Source organism: Hermetia illucens, chromosome 4 (assembly GCF_905115235.1).
Source record: "Hermetia illucens chromosome 4, iHerIll2.2.curated.20191125, whole genome shotgun sequence".
Taxonomy (NCBI): Eukaryota; Metazoa; Arthropoda; class Insecta; order Diptera; family Stratiomyidae; genus Hermetia; species Hermetia illucens.
In genome coordinates, this window is record NC_051852.1 from 148539503 (window position 1) to 148560564 (window position 21062).

Consider the following 21062-nt stretch of genomic DNA (forward strand, 5'->3'; position numbering starts at 1 on the left):
TTTGATGTGTTGTGTAGCGGAGAATGGCGCGCTCCCAAAAGAATCAGCTGTCGTCCGAATTACCGCGCCGAGTTCCTCCATCAGCATCAACTAAAATCGAAAATTTGCACTAAATGCCTCGATTTTAAGTGGCACGTATCGCGTAACGCGTACACCTATCAACTTGAAAATTAGCGCATACGAAACCTCAAAGGTTTACGCGTCGAGTGGTATAGTTCAAATGGAATTTAATTTGTGACAAGATCGTAAAAATCATTGATAAAAAAGTGCTTGCAAGTGCTTGCGAGGCCATTTGGAACTCGCCATTTTGAGTTTACGCCGTGGTGTCAAGAAATTTTTCCGGGTGAATTTTGGCGGTTTATGTGCATCTTAGGGAAGGTATCCGGTTCGCAAGATTACCATTGCAAGTTTCTTATTAGTATATTAGCTTCGGACAATGTCACAGATGACGAATGAATGTGATTACCTATATCAAAATTCGTCTGGTAAGTTTGTAATTTTTCGAGGCGCGTATCGCCACACGAGTTGCAAATCAGGCAGAAATTTTTAGCTCGCAAATTCGGAAATTGTCGTCCGGCTGGGCCAATAGTGAAGCTTGGAGTGCTCTGCACGGGGGTGGTGATTGTAGAAATTGGGAGCCGGGCCTATTCGCAGCCGGAACGCGTACAATGTCGGGGTTGCGGAATGCCAACGAAACTGCCCTAATGGCATCTGCATCTCAGCGGAGGGTGCCCGAGTCATTCTTGGACTGGGCGCGAATTCCGCGCCAACTTTCCCCAAGTCCAGGACACCTGAGAAATACGCTCCGCACGACCTAAATCCAGACCAAATTGTGCGTTGGTGGGAAATTTGATCGCTGATGCAGTATTTACATTGGTTCCACCGTCTACGGCGGAATGCCAACTTGCAAGCAGATATAACCTTCAAAACGCAAGTAGGGGACTTTATGGGAGGTCTGGGTATTTTCTGGTTGCTTCCGGTTAATTTCTGGGACGAGGACTCTGAATTAGTGTCGGGTTCCCTGTTTTGGCCCGGCTCAAAGGCCACGTGAAATAAGACGCAATATTTGGTGGCTGCGGTGAGGCATTTGCATAGAACCGCCAAAAGTCATCGGCACAATGTCTCCGAAGGGCAGGTGAAATTGGCGAATTTATCTACGTGGAATTTGTTGGTTTAACAGAAATTGGAGTCATTTTTAGAACTTTAAGGGGGTTTAGCCGTTTTTGGGTAGGGAATGCTTGGTTTTGTGACTGAAGTTCATGGACTTGACCTGAATGGAAGACGGTATGTAGGTCAACTCAGGTGCTCACTATAGCCTTTGACCTTGATCGATTTTATAATTCAAGGGATTTCCCATCCAATTAGGATTAATAGTGCAAATAATGTTTAAGGCAGGTCGTTCATGATTGCCGGTAATCCAAGGAGTGAATGAAGCTTTTATTACTGGCGTAAATACGGTTGCACATAAAGGCGTTACTTTTGGTTATGACACAATTTATGTTCAGTAATCTGTAATTCCTAAGATAAGAAGGCGAATCAAACTCTAATCCAACCAAAACGTAACTGATGCTATTCACCACCAAGCCAAGGATACCTGAATTCCATCTACCACGGCTGAATGAACAAAGATCGGTTCTTTCCTCTAATGTAAAGTATCTGAGTGTAATCCTAAGCTAAATTGGAGGTTGAACATAGAACTGAGGGTTAAGAAGCCTGTATAGCCTTCAATGCCTGCAAGAGAACCCCTGCAAAGAAATGGGGTCTCCGGCCGAGGATGGTTCTCTGGATGTACACCGCTGTAGTGCGTTCGATCCTAACGTACTGCTCTATTGGATGGTGGCAGGCTTTGAAGAAAAAATACAATAGAACGAAGCTTAATAGGATTCAAAGAACCGTGGGTGCTACTGGGACTCTGCAGTCCTGCCCGGCAGATGCTCTCAATGTACTCCTGCATCTCCTCCCCCTAGACCTCCACATTAAATATGTGCTACGGCCACAGCAACATCCTAGATGAAATACCTCGGGAAATCTGGGCATCCCCCACCGGCTATGTCACATGCAAGCTGAACTTCGCGGGAAACTTTGCTGTGGACCTTCCAACCAGGGAAAAGTGGAAGACCGGCGGCGTGTTGCAAGACTATGACATAGTATTCTTTACGGATGGATCAAAGATGGCCTATGAAGTCGGTGCGAGGGTTTTCTCGATTACACACGGTGTATCCAAGTCGTATGGTCTCCCAGGTTTCGCCAGTGTATTCCAAGCGGAAGTACTGTCGATGGCTGGAGCGTGATTCGAGTCCCAAGCGTAACATAGCCATTCTGACCGACAGCCAAGCGGCCATCAAGGCCTTGTACTGAGCGTCGTCCCGGCTGTTGGGGCAGTGCAGAGACGCGCTGAACCGTCTGGACGGCACACTCAAGGTTACTCTCTTCTGTGTTCCCGGGCATAGGAACAATGGGGGGAATGAGCGGGCGGACGGATTGGTCAGGCAAGGCTCTGCTCTTGGTAGTCCTTCGGCGAATACAGTCGGTTTCCCGCTGGCGGCTGTCGGGGGCCGAGTCTACTCGCACTACCTAGCAGCCGCGGGCCTGAGATGGCGAAGGCTTACAAGCTGTGCCAAGTCAAGGAGAATTTGGCCCGCTTATAACATTCAAGATTACGGCGGTCTGCACGGGGCTCTGGCCCATAGGGGACCATGCCGCTAGGCTTGGCATACCCTACAACTCGCATTGCCGAAGTTGCGGAGAAGGAAGGGAAACCCTCATGCACTTTCCCTACGATTGCCCAGCTGTGGCTAGAGTCAGGCTACGGACACTGGGTAAACCATTCTTTGGGGACCTCAGAGAGCTGCTTTCCTTCGTGAATGCTACGGGCTGGCTCTGAAGATCCGAGCTGACTGGACTCTGCCTCCCTGCTCCCATAACAACAGTCACGGTCTTACGAGTTTGTGGCATCAAAACGGTGCACCAAAGCGCTAATTGGGCTCCTCGGAGCGGTCACTGATACCTACCCTACCTACCCAAAACTCTAATTCAGTTAGTCTCTTAAATGTGTATCGAATCATTTCAACACAATTTGCTCATCGACTACAGTATGAAACAAATACGTGGAAGAATTAAGCTTATTTCAACGATTCAATAGAAATTTGCAACTTAAGGAGGTATTGGACCTCCTTGCCAACAGTTTCAAACATGATTTTCGAAATTATTTTGCCTTAGGCTCCAGCCCAAGATTTTCCGAGAAGCTTACACTCATCCTTAACTGTTTTCTAACAAGTTGACAGTCTAAGGCGACCTATTCGTCGGTTTCGTTGGCAAAATAGGTTTCCTTTGTTAAAAGATAATATCCATTATCTTTTTTTGTTTTTATTCGCTGGAATCTTATACGTAAGTTGAGTGGATCTTTGACTCTCTCACCATCGAGCAATGGGCGCGCCCGGCGGTTACGTCAACAACTAATAGCTCGAATGGCGCGTCCGGGGGATACGCCGATAACCATGAAAGAGCGCATGCGGCAGTTTGGACTACCACGCAACGGGAGTTTGCCCATTTCCCAGATGGACATTCAACATTTGTTTGGTAGAGACAACTTAGTCGCTTTGTCCCAGCTCTCAGAAATCAACATCCCAGCCGCTGTCAAATTTTCGACAATCGCAGTAGCCCAGAAGTTCTTCAAAGCCTGGATTTTGAATAAACACACGTTTAGTGAGTTCCTTGTCTTCACGTCGCCCTCCTCTCCACTCTAAAAAGGGACCTAGACCGTACATTCTGGCTGCTTTTCCTAACGAAGTATTTCGATCATTGCACGATCTTGCCTACGCCGGCATTTGGACAACGAGCTGAGTAGCCCTTTGCAACTATTTCTAGCTGTTCATGAACAAGGACGTTAATTCTTGGGGAAGAGACTTCTTCGGACGCTAGAAGTGTAAACACGCTAGAAATTTTAAAAAGGAAGTAGGTGTATTCCCTTGGACAACAAAGCGCTTCCACACTATGCATCTTGACATTGTAGGCTCTTTGCACGATCATTGATCGCTACTCTGGGTTGGAATCCCAGTTATCATGGGTATCCGTGTCATATTGTGTTTGTCTAGCTGTGGTGAGCTTATAACTTGCACTGCGTTAAGTGTGATAATAGTGAAACTGAAGTACAATCTGACTGTGTGGATGCACTATACTCCACCAAGGAGTGAACAAGAAACACTAATGTGCTGAGGCCCTGTGTCGAGAGTGAATTACGCACTTTGTCGTTGCAGCCGTAATATGAACAAATCAAGAAATCAGTTTGAATCTGCTCTTTTTTCGCAGCTCGAAAAACTTGTTGAAATCTTCACCCACGTCCTGGTGAGGACTGATATAGTCGCTGCCGACACGAAACAAGGCCGCTATGAGATTCAGGCTAGACGTTGGAGGCAAACCGAAGATGGTTTCCTTAGACAGGCTGAATCACTTTTTCCAGTGGCAGATATCACTGGGAAGAAGAGTGAATACCGCGTCCGTTTTGACCTCTGCCAGTCAGCCTCCATGAAAAATCATGCCACGGTGGTTCTCGCCCCCTGGTGTCAGCTGTGGCGGAGTAGTACTTGAGACCCATTCACATCCTTGGCAGCATCATGAGCAATCATGAAGACGCCCAGAAAGCGGGATTCTGTCCATAAAACCAAAGAAAAACAAGTCGTCTGATGCCATTCTACCTCTGCCCTGGGAGCAGCGTGACCGTTTTATGTGATATTAAAAGCTTCTTTTATCCGTAAAACACAACATGAGTAGAATTACATTGAAATTAAATCCGCCCATACCAAAGCTTGTCCAAAATTAAAATCTTATTAAAGACTTGAGGCATCCTAAATCCAAATAGAATGCGCTAATTGATGGCTAATCGAAATGCCTAGGTGGGCTCTGGCAACAACTTGCTTGAGCATGTAATGAGGTATTATCTTGATGATTATAATAACAACGATGAGAGGATTGTGGATTTCTGAACCGACACCACTTCGTCATCGTCGGTCATATATTCAGCTAAAAGTCCGTAATAAAATGAATGTTTTGACATCTGCCTCAAAAAAAAAATCATCATCCGACGGTCGTTTACCTTCGCTTCCATTGAGTTACAAAGGAGTTGAGCGTCCCAAAATCAATATGGGATGTTTCCACGATCGGGTTTAAGTTAATCTGTGGAGAAACAACAAATTGGAGTTGTTTTCTCTACTATCTGAGACCAGCCAATAGAAAGGGACTACCACTCCAATTCGAAAGTTCCAAGGTTTCATCAACTCATGTCTCTCACTATGGCCCAAGACAATTTCAAACAAAGAACTCCGTCGGAGTACGAACCAGATACCCGCAGACGTGTTGATAAGATGGCATAAGTAGCAGTGGATAGGTTACATGTTGAGAAGTAGTGGGAACTCCACTGCGGATTATGTTGAGCAATGGAACCCATTATTATTTTAGAACGACCGTCGATTGGGTCACTCTAGAGCTACATGGCGTAGAACAGTAAAGAAAGAGGGGTTCATGACAACCATATACTATACTTACAAGGGCCTCTGTGTTCTAAAAGTTTGAAATCATTCCAACTTGCTGATACTAATTACTTCGCGCCAGGGACAGAAGGATACTAAAGGCGTATTTATTTTCTGTCGCGTCGAAACCAAATTGATAGGTATAGGATTCAGTCTTTCCCCTTATTGAGACTGATTTATGTTGGATCACTAAAATTTATTTTTATTCCGAACTATAATGATAAATACCTTTGGTAAGAGCAACTAGTTTCGCTACAATCAAAAACTGCACAATATTGCCGTAGGTTTATTTGAATTATTAAATTCAATACTTCTCGGCTACGTATTTCTTATAAGCTCTCAATTAAATGCCAATTTCTTCATAATGTAATATAGTAGAATCCCAATAATACGTCTGATCAAGAAACTAATTAATAATAATAATGCTCGAGTTGGTGGTCTGAAGGATGGTCTGCTGTCCGAATTCCTGCGACGTATAAAGCTGGTACTGATATCACATCTCTCGGGGAAGAATAAAATAAGCACATTGAATGTATTCGTTATCCCTTTGCTGGCTTATGCATTCGGAATATTGCCATGGACGAAAACCGATCTGGTACGAGTAGGGGTATCCACTACTATGTCCAAACTCCGAATACATCATCCAAACTCTGCTGTAGAGCGGATGAAACTTAGTCATATCGGGGGTAGGGGCGTGGTTGACGTGCCGACACAACAACACCACCAAGTCGACTCGCTACGCGCCTAGTTTTGCATGTAGCTGTCTATATGGCAGACTGGGCTGACTCCGCTTAACTTGAAGGATCGATCTTCCAATCCTCTGAGTGGGGTGAAGTCGGACCAAGAACGGATCGGTGAATGGGAGTCGAAGGCAATGCACGGTAAATGCGTGAAATCTCTTTGGCAGCGATTTGTCGAATAAATGGCTGTATGGTGGGGAGCTCCTTGTTGAGACGGAAGGAATCATGTTTGCTACCCAAGCTTATAAAAAACTCATAATGACAGAGTGGGTGGAGAACAACCAGTGCAGAATGTGTGGTTGGGCTTTAGAAACGTTGGATCATCCCATTTCTGGCTGCATTATAATGGCACCGGTCCAATGCACGAACAGACATGATGTATGTAAGGTAATTCATCAAAACCTTGCATACAAGCATGGACTGATCACGGGAACATGTCAGGTTTACCGGTATGATTTGCAAGCAGTACTTGATAGTTTTGCTTACAGCATGTATTGGGACCAGCAATTGATCGTCATATACCACACAACAAGCCTGACGTGCTGTTAGTTGACAAAACGCGTCGCTCCCTGTATGCTCTTGATGTTGCTGTCCTTTATAATAGTAACATTGAACGGAAATACGTGGAGAAAAGAGTGAACCATGAGCCACTGGCTCGGAAAATCAAAGAAATTTGGCGTCTCGAGAAAGTGGTTGTAGTTCCCATATTGTCAGGTATAGATATTGTACCTAAATCCCTCACGGCTTCCCTTGATGCCCTGGGACTTTCACACATTCTGGTTCAAGCCATGTAATTTTCCGTGGAAAATAGCACTTTTCATGTCCCCTTCTATATTCAATTGGTGCTCTTGAGGCTCTTTTCAAAGGAAGAAACTAGGGTAGCGGTCCAATTTATTGGGTTTAGCCACTTTGATATCCTGTAGATGCCGTTTTTTCTCTTTCCTCTTCGGGTCTTTTTCATTGCCTAATTGCACTTTGAGCGTGTAAATCCTGCTTGATCCTACTGTTTCGATACCTTCTTTGCCAAGATTCGTCGCAAGGCTGGGACTATTTCCGTTGAGTATGTTATGCTGGTTCGTTGTGGATCCATTTTCATCCTCTCTTTTTCGAACAAAGTTGTTAAGTGATTCCGCTCTTTCGTATCTTCCTTATTAAGCTATGGATTAGAATTGGCTGAATTTAAATTCAAGATTATTCAGTTGTGATCCAAGAAAGGTCTCTACCAATTAGTAAACTGATATCATAGACCCTCAGATTGCTGGATGAAGCAAAGAAAAGTATGGCAAAGGGGCAGATTTTGGGCCTATCCCAATCGACATCTTTCGGACGGCACGATAAATTGTATTACGTTGGAGCCTTTGAATGGTCAACCCTTCCTCTAGGTTCCTTTGTTAATTCAACGTCAATGTTTTTCTCTCTGCTGAAGATCATTAGGTCGGCGAAGTTGTTCTTTGAGTGCGGTACGTTGATTTACACTACTTTCCGCACTACCTACCTACGTCGGCTTCGAAACCTCAAAGTTTGTTTCTTACAATATCTTATTAGCAGTGTAAACTGGTTCGAAGTCTTTATCCGATTTCAAAAAGCGATAGGTTTTAGATTTTGCATTCCAAATCGTACTTCACATTTTCAGTTTCTGATGGAAATCTATATAAAACACCCTTAAAAAATAATATCTGCAATTATCTTGCACCTCTACCTTCTAACTGTAAGTGTCGCCTCAGCATCTCGCTGTAAGGGTGCTGTTGAGCGTTTGTTTTTGCTGTAGTCATCTGATTTCGGTGTTCTTGCAAACTCTCTTTTCCTTGGGTGGTCGACTTCCTCATAAAGTCGGTTACGTTCGGCTGCAAAAGGATGTGTTCGCTAATCAATGCAGTCGCGTGCTCTTGCTTACTGGTTGTAATCTTGTTCAGAATGCGGAGAGGCTTCTAGTATTGATTCTCGAGCGGATTTCCATTTCTTCCATGGTCTCACTTTTACTTTCATCCACCTGTCATTAGTTTTAGCAGGCGGTTGGTACTCGCTGAACTTTGATTGACAACCACTGCCTCCTGACTGAAGGAAAGCAGCTTGCTATCCGCCGATGCGTCAGACATCAGTTTCTCTCCAGAGGTCCTTTTTATTTTTGCTTAGTCCTATGAGTTGTTTGAAAAAAAAGTTCACCAAGGCAAACCCCTTAAGTGAAACCAAACTTGATTAAAATATTGAAGTCAGGCGATCACGCAGCCTTCGCCGTATTATTTAACTATCCAATTCCGCTTGCCACTAAAACGCAGCAGCAAATTAAATTTTGGTCCATTAATTATGAACGTTTGTCTAAAACTGAATTTTTGACCACCGATCCCTATGAAACAGGCACAATCACTGTCAGCGGCAGTGATCTGCCTAGAACTAAGCGATTTAAATACCTCGGGTCAACGCTATCAGCCAATCGAGAACTGCGTTATGAAATTGCTTCATGCATTAACGCAACCTGGCTGAAGTGGCGTTCCACAACTGGTGTTCTTTGTGATCGACGTATCAACGAACGTCTCAAATCTAAAATTTACCGCAATGTCGTCCGCCCTGTCGCCCTCTATGGTTTTGAGTGTTGGCCGACTATAAAAGGCATGAACGGTGTCTTGCGATAATGGAGACGAAGATGTTACGTTGGACTAGTGGTGTGACATGTTTTGATCACATCCGAAATGAGGATATCCGCGATCGTTTTGGGTTGCACCGATAGTGCGAGAAAGGCATCTTCGACGGTATGGTCACGCAATTCGTACAAACGAGAATTCACTTACCAAGATTGGTCTGAACATCAAAGTCGATGGTAAACGGCCAAAAGGCAGGCCGAAACAACAGTGGCTTGATACGTTGGATAGGGATTTAAAAGCCTCGAGATTGCATCCAGATCAGGCATTCGATAGAGCCGATCATGACGAGCCGACCCCGCTTGTGAACGGGACAAAGGCTGAAGAAAAAGAAGAATTATGAGCGTTTGTCTATTCTTAAAACCTTAACCCGGATAGCTGAGTGGTAAGAGAACAAGGCTGTCTTACGGAAGGTTGCGGTTCAAATCTCGCTGGTGGCAGTGGGATTTGTATCGTGATTTGACGTCGACTCAGCAGTGAATGAGTACCTGAGTCAAATCATGGGTAATAATCCCGGGAGAGCGCAATGTTGACCACATTGCCTCCTACAGTCTACTGTAGTGTACCGTTGCGGCCTTGAATGAAGTGCTCTAACACACTTCAAGGCCCTGATCCAATATGGATTGTTGCGCCAACGATTATTATTATTATTATTATATTAACCTAAAGCATCACCTATTCCAGAAGCCTAGTTCTGAGATATTAAATGGGCACTTTCATAAGTCGATTTTTAGGACAGAATACATAAATTCAACACATAAAGAGGTATTCTGTGTAGATCCACAGTCCAGAATCCGATATATATGCGACTGAATTTGCACTTTTTAATAAGAAAACTGGTAGCAGCACAGCTGGTTACTTTAGTAATTTACGCAGTGAAAGACTCCTGTATTATGTAGAGAAACCCCTGTCTCGACTTTTGGCACTTATGAAGCGAAGCATTTTGAATAGTATTTCTGTTTTGAGCGCCATCGTTTTACCAAAGGCCTCAATTCACCCTCTGCCACAAAATTCAATTTTTAATTTATTTTGCTTGGCAGCAGGTTTCAATTATTCTCCTGTAATTTCATTTAAGAAAGCATCTAGTGTGGTCTGAAGCATTGCAAGTTAAATAAATTCAGAAGCAGTATATCCACAAATTTCATTTTATACTTAATTGTGTTTACTTCCGTTTTCAGGTCAGCTACTCAAAATTGTCAAATCAGAAATAAAACAAGAACGACCTTCCAGCCCCGAAATGTACTCACGGCAGAATGTAAGTTTAAAACGTTTTAACAAATTTTCCATTTCTCTGAAATGCACTCATAAGCCAAGGATACCATCTAACTTTACTTGGAATTTCCCATTTAATAGGAGTCTGTTAGTGGTTACACATCACACAGTAGAGTTCAAGGCAATTATGCTACGGCCAGTTCTTCATATATAAAAAACACACAAACCAGCGGCACACGGCAAAACCCCCAACGATATGAAACTCAGGAAGTGGTAAGTATATAAAATTTTGCTTACAAGAAAAAATCATCTATTCACCAAATGTGATATTTAAGGCAATAAAACGTGAAGACGGTACAAAGGAAAAGTACATCATTCAACACTACAATGCGCCACAAAAAACAAAAGCGTAAGTAGATTTACTTTCCTCATTTTAATAATTAAGGAAGATGGATTATAGTGTGCTCACATAAAAGACCTGAAGAAAAATCCCTTATAACAAAGTTTTACAAATGAGGATGACATTATTTTATCTCATTGTTTCTACAGTCACTCAAGCACACATGGAGTACAAAGTTCAAAACGACGAAAAGTCGACAAAGTGGGTAAAGGTCTGCGGCATTTTTCAATGAAGGTTTGTGAAAAAGTCAAAGAAAAAGGCTCAACAACGTACAATGAGGTCGCCGATGAATTGGTGGCCGAGGAAATCCAATCATGTAATCAAACAACCGAAACGGCTAATTGTGATCAAAAAAATATCCGTCGTCGTGTCTATGATGCCTTAAATGTTCTAATGGCAATGAATATTATACTAAAGGATAAGAAAGAAATTCGTTGGATTGGCTTACCAACGAGTTCGGTCCAGGTAAGTGTTCATCCTCAATCAGCCTCTAAATCCTTTGATCTATACTGGTATATCCACATGCTAATCCCCAAATCTTTCCCACGAATTCCTCCTTACAGCAAATCGATTATATCAAGAAAGAAAATCAAAAGAAACGGGAACGAATCGAACGTAAAAAACAAGAACTAAAAGAGTTAATATTACAACAAATTTCATTTCAATCACTCGTGGAGCGGAATAAACAGAAAGAAAGAAATGGTATCATTCCTACACAAAATTCATCGATTCAATTGCCATTCATCATTGTAAATACGCACAAAACGACAAAAATCAACTGCAGTGTTTCGACAGATAAGTAAGGCATTGAAGGATTTCGCCGAAGAATATGCGATGAATAACTGTTTGGCATCTCTTTCTTTGCAGATCGGAATATTATTTTAAATTTAATGATAAATTTGAAATTCATGATGATGTTGAAGTGCTTAAACGGATGGGTTTGCTGCATGGTAAGTGTTTGTTATTTTGTTCATGTACATAATTCAGTTCATCTTTAGTTTGTAATGAAATTTAAAGGGCGAAACTGGCCAGTTTCGAAGAGGTCTACCCTAGCTATAACAACACAACTAAGATCTAAAGTGAAATTGCCAAAAGGATGTTTCATTTTTCCCTTTTATTTTATTGGTCTTTATTTGGTTTTTTATTGAATTAATTACAGGCTATAGATGCTTTTACTGATATCTATGAATATTTTGCAACATACAACTGAAGGCGCATCGGGAAGCTGATCATATGATTGTAAGGTTTCGCGAACACCTAAACTTTTTTCAATAAAACTTGGATAGTCTAAAACCATCAACGGCCATATTTCTGATTTATTTAACGTGGCAAGTTTTCATTAAGATATTATATTCTTGTCTAAGCCGACCGAAGCTGCACTAATTTTTGTTTGGAATTGAGCGAGCCCTCAGTGTACCATCGACCAGAGCCGAGATGATGCAGCGTCTAATGAATTGTCTCTACCCTTGAAGAAACCTAGTCACCTATTTTTTGAACTTGAATTGTTCGCCTCAAAAGAAAAGCCAGAACCACCAACGACCATATTTCTGATTTATTTGGTTAACATATTGGTCACGTCCAAGTAAGATCAATGAATTACCTGTTATGATTCGATGAATTGCAGGAGGGCGAGAAGGACCAAATCCAGCTCAATAGGTTGCGGTGGGCGGGTCGCTTAATCTGTATGGGTGAGATGGAGCGATGGCGTAGGCCAAGACGCTAAATAGCTTTTGGGGATATCAAATCGGTTGATCTCATCGCAAAATCGAGATGTCTAGAGTTCTTTATTAAAGTGGGCCTAGACTGCATACGGGTTGATGATGATGGTGAGAAAGGACCATCGGGATTGACCAGCGTCAAGCGTGTGGACCGAGTTATCCAAAAAGAATTAAATTGACCGTGAAACCGCCTGCACCTGAACGCAGCTTTACTAATGCCCATCATCCATGTTCCGATACTCCTGTCAGTTACGCCTGAAGAGTCCGTAGTTAATCAGCACCCGGAACGTAGATGGGATCCGCCTGGTGTGCCAGTTTGGACTGTTCAGGCAGTCGGTGATCGATTGAAAACTATTGGGCCGTCCGACCGGCCTGGAAGGAGATAAGGCAAACCGGTTCGTGTGTGCGTTAATGCGCCCTGCCGACGGTCGCCACACAGAAAACGAGAATTTCATGCTCAAACACAAAAATATATGAAATTTGGGTCCCAACGCCTATCACAGCGGAAGTTAATGTGAGGGTGTTTTCAGTTCAACAGGCGGTCGGATGGACTATGGACTGTTCCTGCGTGGCTGACAGGCCGGCGTGAAGTATCCCAACAAATTTGGCAGGCATTTCAGCCCCTCTCGTGTCGTTCACACAATTTCACGCATCCTTGATCCGGTGCGTTGGGATCGCCATCAAACCTTGAAAACGAAACGCAGAAATCTAGCAAAGAACGCATGCAAAGCTAAGTTTCGAAAAATAAATAAAAAATATCGGCTCAGCCGTGCGCGTGGAGCTAGAAACTCGTGGTCTAAGCGTCGCAATGGGGAAAAATCCACGACACATCACATCCTCAATCGATGCTTCCCCTCTTCCAGACCTTAGACGAATCCCTAAGATTCCACTCTAACATCCTCCTGCCAGAACAGTTGAGGAGGAGGAGGAATTTAATGTGAGTTCTGCAGTGAGTGAAGAATATGGAGTCACAAATTTCAGGGAGAATTTCGCGAGGCCGCAAAGAAACATTCTATGGGTTGGGTTGATCTTTACTCTATCTAGGGACCACAAACGCCTCCGTCGCTTCATGATTATAGTCGTTGATGTGGTGCGGACATGACGAATTCGGTCGTTATATCATTTTTATGCATGTGACAAAAGAGCCAGGCCTTCAAACCTATAGGGGTGTTTCGGGCTGCTCTGCACCTATGCGCACACTCTTTTCAGAAGTGTATCATGAGGTTGGTATTGAGATTGGCTACTCTCCCAAACGAGTAGAGTGAAAATCTTTTCTTGAGACTATTCGCTTCGCAGTAGTTTAAGGATCCGCTAGATAACTGACTGATTGGTTGATACGGAGCCGTAATCATGCCAGGCTAACCACTCGAGAGTTCCTTAAGAAAAGGGAAGACACATTGGTACAATTTCTACGTCATCGGCTGAGACTCAACTTCCAGAAAGAAATTCTCTACTAACGGACCAGAGAACCTTAAAGAAACGCCTCTTATTCTGGCAATTCCTACGGTAATTTTGCTAAATCTAGAGAGGAAGTGAGAATACAGTGCATCTCAGAATATCGTAAGAACAAGTATAATTTGGCCTACTGGGGCTGTCGACAGATTGGACATTCGTACGAAGACTTTTGATGAGCCCCGAGACTTTTATTACATTTGTGGGATTCGGAATATACACAAGCCCCAGTATTCAAAATTTCGCCCTGCAGAGCCCAGCCATCAGGGAGCTCCTGCTACAGGTACACGTAACCGTGAAGATATTACGATAACGTCTTCCACAGTGACTAAACGTCTTAAAAAAAAGTCCGATTTTTTAACTTTAACACGGATTCGACCTCATCACCCATAGTTTCTAATAAATCGATGAGAGAGTTCCGAGAATGAATCTTCGGAATAGCAGAGATGGCTACGCAAAAATCTAAGCACTTAATACTTCGCATCCGTCAGTATTTTCGGGTCGGGCATGATATCCGTTCTTATGCGAATGTCAAAATATTAGGTGAGCAAATCTCAGGACTGATTGAATCTCACCTTGAGTTGCTTAGCTTAGAAATTTGCACGGGAAATCATTAATTGGCATCGGTATAAGCGACTCCAGGCAAATCAGCGACAGATCAGATTTTCTCTCTGCGGCAAGCGATGGAAAAACTGTTGGAATATGATAACAGTTGCACCATCTGTTTATAGACTTTAAAGCCGCCTATGATAGCATAACTGTACACGGCCATGAGAAAATTCGGTATCCCGACGAAATTAATAAGACTGACTGGGCTAACCCTGACCAATGTGCGAGGCCAGATAAAAGCAGCAGGATCACTCTCAAGACCATTCGACATCAACAACGGTCTACGACAAGGTGATGCGCTATCATGCGTCCTCTTTAACCTGGCCCTCGAGAAAGTGATCCGTGATGCTGAGGTAAATGCAAGAGGTACGATCCTCTTTAAGTGCACCCAACTACTGGCCTATGCTGACGATATCGACATCATGGGAAGAACTACCCGAGACGTACAAACTGCCTTTATCCAGATCGAGCAGGCAACGCTTGGCGCGAGATCTTGGGCTGCACATCAATGAAGACGAATCAATCAACAACATCAAACCGCACTGGTCAAACACGAAAAAGAATAAGGATAGGAGAATACAACTTTGAGACCGTTGACAATTTCTCCTATCTAGGATTGAAAATCACAACCGATAACAGCTACGATGATGAAATCCGCGCACGGTTGTTGGTTGCCAACAGAGCCTATTTCAGCTTACAAAAACTGTTCCGCTCGAAATGTCTCACCATAGGGTCAAAGCTCTTACTGTACAAGACTATGATCTTGCCAGTCCTCATGTATTCCTCGGAAACTTGGGTTCTTAGCAAGAAAAATTGGGAACTCTTGGCCGCGTTCGAGAGAAGAATCCTCCGAAGAATTTTTGACCCCCTACATGAGGATGAACGATTCCGTAGCCTTACATAACGACGAAATCTATGAGCGATACCATGACGGTCAGGTTGTGGTTAAAATCCGGCTCGATAGGTTACGGTAGGCGGGTCACTTAATCCCTATGGATGAGGATTATCCCACCCGGAAAGTCAATAAGGGCAACATCTATGGTAGAAAAAGAAGACGAGACCCTGCCTAAGATGGAGCGATGGCGTAGGTCAGGACGCCAGACAGCTTTTAGGGATATCGAATTGGTGGACCTCGGCGCAAAACCGGGATGTTTGGAGTTCCTTATTAAGGCAGGCCTAGACCGGATACCGGTTGTTGCGCCATTGATGGTGATGATAAGCGACTACCCTGTAACTCTTCGAGTCTTTACACACCTTATTGGTATCAGCCGAAACTTTCAAACCATATGTACAGCAACATCACGACTTTGGATGACTCAGCCAATCCCATCCCCCGCAAAGTCTTCGTCACGGCTAATTGGATCTTTTCTATGGACCGAAAGTGTGCTTTCAGGGCTGCTTTAATTCAAAGGAACAGAAAAAAGTCTGCTGGAGCGACCTCAGGACTATAAGGGGATGGCGCATCGTTGACACCTAGTGTTTGGCCAGGAACTCGCGGACTACTAATGCATTGTGGCAAGGCGCGTTGACGTTGGAGTTAGAGTTTCAAGGCAACGGAGACGTTTTTCCACATCTCGATGACCCTTTTTCAAAGTCCTTCCAGCACATCCGCATAGCAGGAAGCGTTGACTGTCTATCCTTGAGGAACAAATTCTTTACGGACCACTACTTTACGAAAAAGACAATGAACAATTTTTTTACTTTTGATTTATTCATTCTTGCCTTTGACGATTTGGGGAATTGGTCGGTGTGCCACTCAGAGCTTTGTCCTTTTGTTTCTGGGTGGTATTGAAAAGCCTAGGATTCATCACCAGTGCTGACGTTATCCAAGTCCAGCGCGAAATTAGGTTCAAATTCAATACATTGCAAAAGTTCACTTGAAATTTCCGCTAGTTTGGTCTTTTGGTCGTCTGACAACACGTTGAATACGAGTTTGGCATACACTTCCCTCATCGCTAAATCTTCAGTACCATTGCGAAACATAACAGTTTACCAATCCATTGGCAACCATCTTGATACTCAATCGACGGGCAGAGTCCAACAATTGTTGGATAATTGTTTTCAGTTTTGCTGATCGACGGTCGCCCAGAGCGTTGTTCGTCGAGAAACTCTTCCCGGCCCTCTTCTAAGGCCTTTAATCACCTCGAATCTTTTGAGTAGGACAAAGCAGATTCCCCGGACGCCTCACGAATTATTTTGTCAGTTTCCTCAAGAGATTTTTTTTCAGTTTAGCATCAAACTTTATTGCATAATGTTGCTCGATCGCCGATTCCATTTTTTGGCGCCACGGTCAACACGCAAAGGTTTACAACAACTGATGTCCTGTCGCTTCCACAGATTAGAGTCTCCGTCCCCGTCGCGTATTCGTTATTTCGAGCGTCTACTGTAGTTGCAATAAAGCCAGTTCACGACAAACTTGAGAGAGGCATGCAGAAGTTAGTAATGCCTCGTTTCATGATGGGCTAACCAAATTGCTCTGTGGGTTGAAACTTGAGAATACACTAAAAGTATTCCTTGCTTGTCGTAAGAGGCGACTAAAAGGTGTAGAAATTTGTGGGCTAGCGACCAGAAAATTTTAAACTTGTAAGAATTGGAGTGTTATCTGCGTACGTCGCAAAGATAATAACTAAAGTAATCTTGGAACGCATAATCAACATTAATCAACAGAGAGCAGGCTGGTTTCTGCTCCGAATCCTCTTGCTTTGACCACATTAACTAACACCCCATGGATCATTTTGGAGCAATAGGACTTAGATCTTCGCTTCACTTGCTTTTCGTTGATTTCGAGAAAGCTTTGGACAGTGTCAATAGGGAGTGTTCTACGCAGGAGAGGAATGAATAGAAACTAATAGCTACACTATCAGAGCGACATATAATGGCGCAAAATGCCACGTGCGGCATGAAAGTAAAATCTCAGAGGAATTTGAGGTGCGAATCGGAGTCCGCCAGGGTGGCATCTTGTCACCAACATTATTTCTCCTTGTTGTCGATGTCGTTATTCATACTGCTTTGTCTGGAGGACGTGGAGGAGTCCAATGGACTGTGACATTTTTCTTCAAACATCTCGACTGCGCTGATACCATCCGTTTTCTTGACCTTGGGCAAACAGCTCTGGATTTGGAAGGACAGGCAAATAGAGTTGAACTGAAAATAAATATCAACAACACCAAGATTCTCCGTCTGACGGGTTATGGCACTCTCCCCGTCTGTATTAATGGACAGAGCATCGAAGGAGCCGATCAATTTGTATATCTAGGAAACAAGATTTTCGCCGACGGTGGCACCGAACTGGATGATATCCGATACATTAACAGCGCTAGATCCGCTTCCGCGGGCTGGTCTAAAATCTAGAAATGCAATTATTTCAACATCAAGATTCTGTGTTGCTATATGGGAATAGCACATGGAAAGTGAAACCCCCACTGTTATTCAAAAGCTCCACGCCTTCGTCAACACCTATCTGCGTCGTATCATCGCAGTACGTTGGCCGATGCTATTACAAACTAAGACCTTAGCCGGCGAACAGGCCTGGCACCCGTACGCAATGTGATCCAAAGGCGGAAGTGGCAGTGGATAGGTCAAACACTAAGGAGAGCGACAATTTGATTTAAGGTAACCGCGAACGATGGCGCGCAGTTGTGGTTGACACGCTGTACTCCACTAAAGACTAAATGAAAACCATATAAAAATTTGACGTATCGTCTGAATACGGGTTATTAAATGACCGCTGTAATATATGGTAAAATAGTTCTTCTCCAAGGAAGCGGCGCCTGTGTAGCGCCTTTCTAGCAACATCAATCCCACGTTGATAGGAAGGGTGCAGTTTTGAAGTTTTTTGCGACGAACCGGTTATGATTCCATTATACGAATGAACTTGGAACATCTGGGTACATTCTGGAAATTCTTGCTCTAACGTTAAGTAACGAGAAATTGCAATTTCTTGTAGCTTTTCCAAAGTAGTAATAACAATATATTCTCCAATTATTTTTTTGTGGTTTCGTATAGCAAGCCAATAACTTACCAGTGAGTCAAGTCGGCAAATTCATACTCATCAAATACATGCTCAAGAGTTATTATTTTAGTTGGGTTTTGTTTTTCTTCTTTCTAGGTCTTGATAAAGGACAATGCACAAAAGAAGATATTGAGAAGGCGAAGTCTTTGTTGCCAAAAGTTTTTGGAAAATACATTGAGGGTGAGTATTAAATCCTTACTGCATCAATATAACTAACATCTTAGATATTTTCAAGTGTTTGCATCGAATTTGCTTTTACTCTTACTAATCTTTAAAGGAAAATTATTTAACTTTACACTTTTGCGCAATTATATACGAAGTTCTAACTGGGATCTCCTCTTAATTCTTCTTTAAAAAAACTATAAACTTGACTTTTTTCTACCTTCCCAGCGTACGGGCGAGGCGAAGATGATATTGAAATGGACGAATGGGATTCAGATTCGAACATAGAAGTGTTAGATCCCTCGCAGTCTCGATCATTGGATCAGTCATCGGATCAGGTTAGCGTTATCGATGAGGATGATTGTATATCAGAATCAAGCGATGTCGATTGAAGAATAAAAGTGCATTTTGCGCTTGCGAGCGCAGTTAATGCCATTAATTTTCAACGTCGACACCGCCGCACATGTTTAATAAGAGTATAATTAACAAACAATAACGACTGAGTTGGTATTGTTACAATTGCAATTGTAATTGGTTAAGATAAATATGAATATATATTATTTTTAATTTTCTGTCGCTTACTAGATTGTAATCTATGAAATTTTTATTTAGAATATAAATTGAACATAAAAGTAAAATATAATGATTTGTTCTTTTTTATTTCTTAATTGTGTTTATTACATGTTTTTTGTATTTTATCTGTGTAAAAGATAAATAGACACGGGTGAATTTCAATTTTGAAGTTCCTCCCTTAAACTGTATTGTTTTGTGAAGTAATTATGTTTTCCAGTTAGGAAAATTCAAAGTTAAAGCCCAAAAAGTGACGCAAATTTAATTGTAACAAGGTTAACTCACTTAGTCTATATAATATAAACGTTAGGATGAATTTAAGGTACGTTTGGTTATCTAGTATTGTGATTATATTTTCTAAATTGGCCGATATGGATTTTTTTGTTCTCCATTCACCAATAACTTGGCGTTGTTTTTTTCTCGAAGCCACTCAAAAAGTATGCAATGTGATGTGCATTTTTCTATATCGAAGTTTTCATCACTCTTTTTTTTTGTTCAGACATTTATATAGATCATGGGAAAGTACGTTAGTCACAGAATAAAAAATATTGTAAAATAGAAAAAGGATTAATTAAGGCTATTTTGATAAGATGGTCTAAATATTCTCAGAGACAAATGCAAGTAAAACACTTTTTGGCTTTTATATATAAAATTGTACTTGTTAATTTTAATTTTTAACTTAGGAAGTTTCTTTGTAACCAGCATAGGATATGCGCCCAAAAAGATATAAATATTTCATTCAAAATATATGCATAAATCTATAATTTCCTTATATTGGTTCTTTGTGCAACATCGCCTTATTCGAAAGAAGCGAAAAGTTGCAAGTTTCTAAATTACAAGAAAAATCATATTTTTATTACTTTTTTCTTTGGAAATGACCTTGCTTTATCCAGAGGTTTTCAGCCTCTGTTGTAAGTCGACAATAAAACCTGAACCTTCTCAATGTTTCACTATTCGGTCAGCTATCCCTTCCTGTTCTACTCATGTTCATGTGCAAGGAATCATCTTCAGATTGGAATTAATATGCTTTTGAATAGGTTCAAAAACCCCTAGGTGAGACAAAGCCGGCTAACCACGTGTTCTTATCACCGTTTGTGGAGTTTATGTTCCAAATATAGCCAGACCTGCGGAAGATTACACTTTTGTGAAGTTTGAAGTGACGGGGCCATAGTCGATTTGGTTGAGCCTCGATCTCGTTGTTCCGGGTTTGATTCCTAGTTCGTCATGGATGTTCACGTTTGTGTTTATGCTGCCCCGATGCTGTAGAGTTATCACTTGCAAGTAAGTGTTAATGAGCGAGTACAATGGGCCAACACGGCCTGAGTGCTCAGAAGCCGTAGCTTCTCCCCACCATACACACAAGTGTTAATGATAATGAGACTGAAGCAGAGCCTTTCATCAAGTAGAAATGAAATAAGAAAACAAAAAACTGTGTGTATGCCCTAAAGAAGTGAGGAGATATATATGGAACTGGAAAAGCCGACCACTTGCCATGTAAAAAGGCAAATGAAAAATTATATCATTGTGAAGGCTGTTTTTTAAGGTTTTGTGTGAAACAAAACCTTATTAGAATCGAGTTGGTGTCTGCCTGTCTGTCTTTTTTTTCTTTTTATTTTTTTTTATGGTGGTGGAAATCTTCAAAAGACTGGCCTCGGCACGCCAGAGTGTGAGATTTTTACCCATTAAAACCACCCCCGACTCCCCCAAAATGTTCATCATTTCGGTTGACGACGAACGCTGCATCGTCTGAGACGGTCCTGAAGACAGAACACACCCTTAAGGCTATTCTTCTGTAAACCGTACTCAGTTTATATGCATTGCCTAAAACCTGCAGCGCGTTTCCCCAAACTGGGACTGCATACAGCATGATAGAACTCACCACCCTGGCTATGAGGAGCCTACAAGTATGCCGCGGTCCTCCTACGTTCGGCATCATCCTTGCGAGAGCCATACTCGTGGTGGATGCTTTTTTACAAGTATGCTCTATGTGCTGCTTAAAATTAAGTTTTCTTCTAATACAGGCGTA

At 42.4% G+C, this 21062-nt stretch overlaps 1 protein-coding gene across 3 annotated transcripts; it reads left to right on the plus strand.

Moving 5' to 3' along the window:
• Positions 1-6: 6 nt before the first annotated feature.
• On the plus strand, positions 7-19892 carry LOC119655446 (transcription factor Dp). 3 transcript variants are annotated; one of them, XM_038061343.1, is made up of 9 exons: positions 7-403; positions 10080-10156; positions 10255-10386; positions 10449-10522; positions 10663-10978; positions 11077-11312; positions 11381-11463; positions 18401-18484; positions 18695-19892. In XM_038061343.1, exons 1-9 carry the CDS (start codon positions 361-363, stop codon positions 18856-18858), a joined length of 1209 nt encoding a protein of 402 aa, XP_037917271.1. In that variant the 5' UTR covers positions 7-360; the 3' UTR covers positions 18859-19892. The 3 variants fall into 3 exon arrangements, with proteins under 3 accessions (XP_037917271.1, XP_037917270.1, XP_037917272.1); XM_038061342.1 differs by having other exon boundaries at positions 8-485; XM_038061344.1 differs by having other exon boundaries at positions 8-378.
• The last annotated feature ends 1170 nt before the right edge of the window (positions 19893-21062 follow it).

Excerpts from the sequence above, each read along its gene's own strand:
- LOC119655446 (XM_038061342.1), top strand. The coding sequence starts at position 437 with ATGTCACAGATGACGAATGAATGTGATTACCTATATCAAAATTCGTCT. Across the intron at positions 10,157-10,254 it reads AAATGTACTCACGGCAGAAT|GAGTCTGTTAGTGGTTACAC; the intron begins GTAAGTTTAAAA and ends CCCATTTAATAG. Across the intron at positions 11,313-11,380 it reads TGCAGTGTTTCGACAGATAA|ATCGGAATATTATTTTAAAT; the intron begins GTAAGGCATTGA and ends CTTTCTTTGCAG.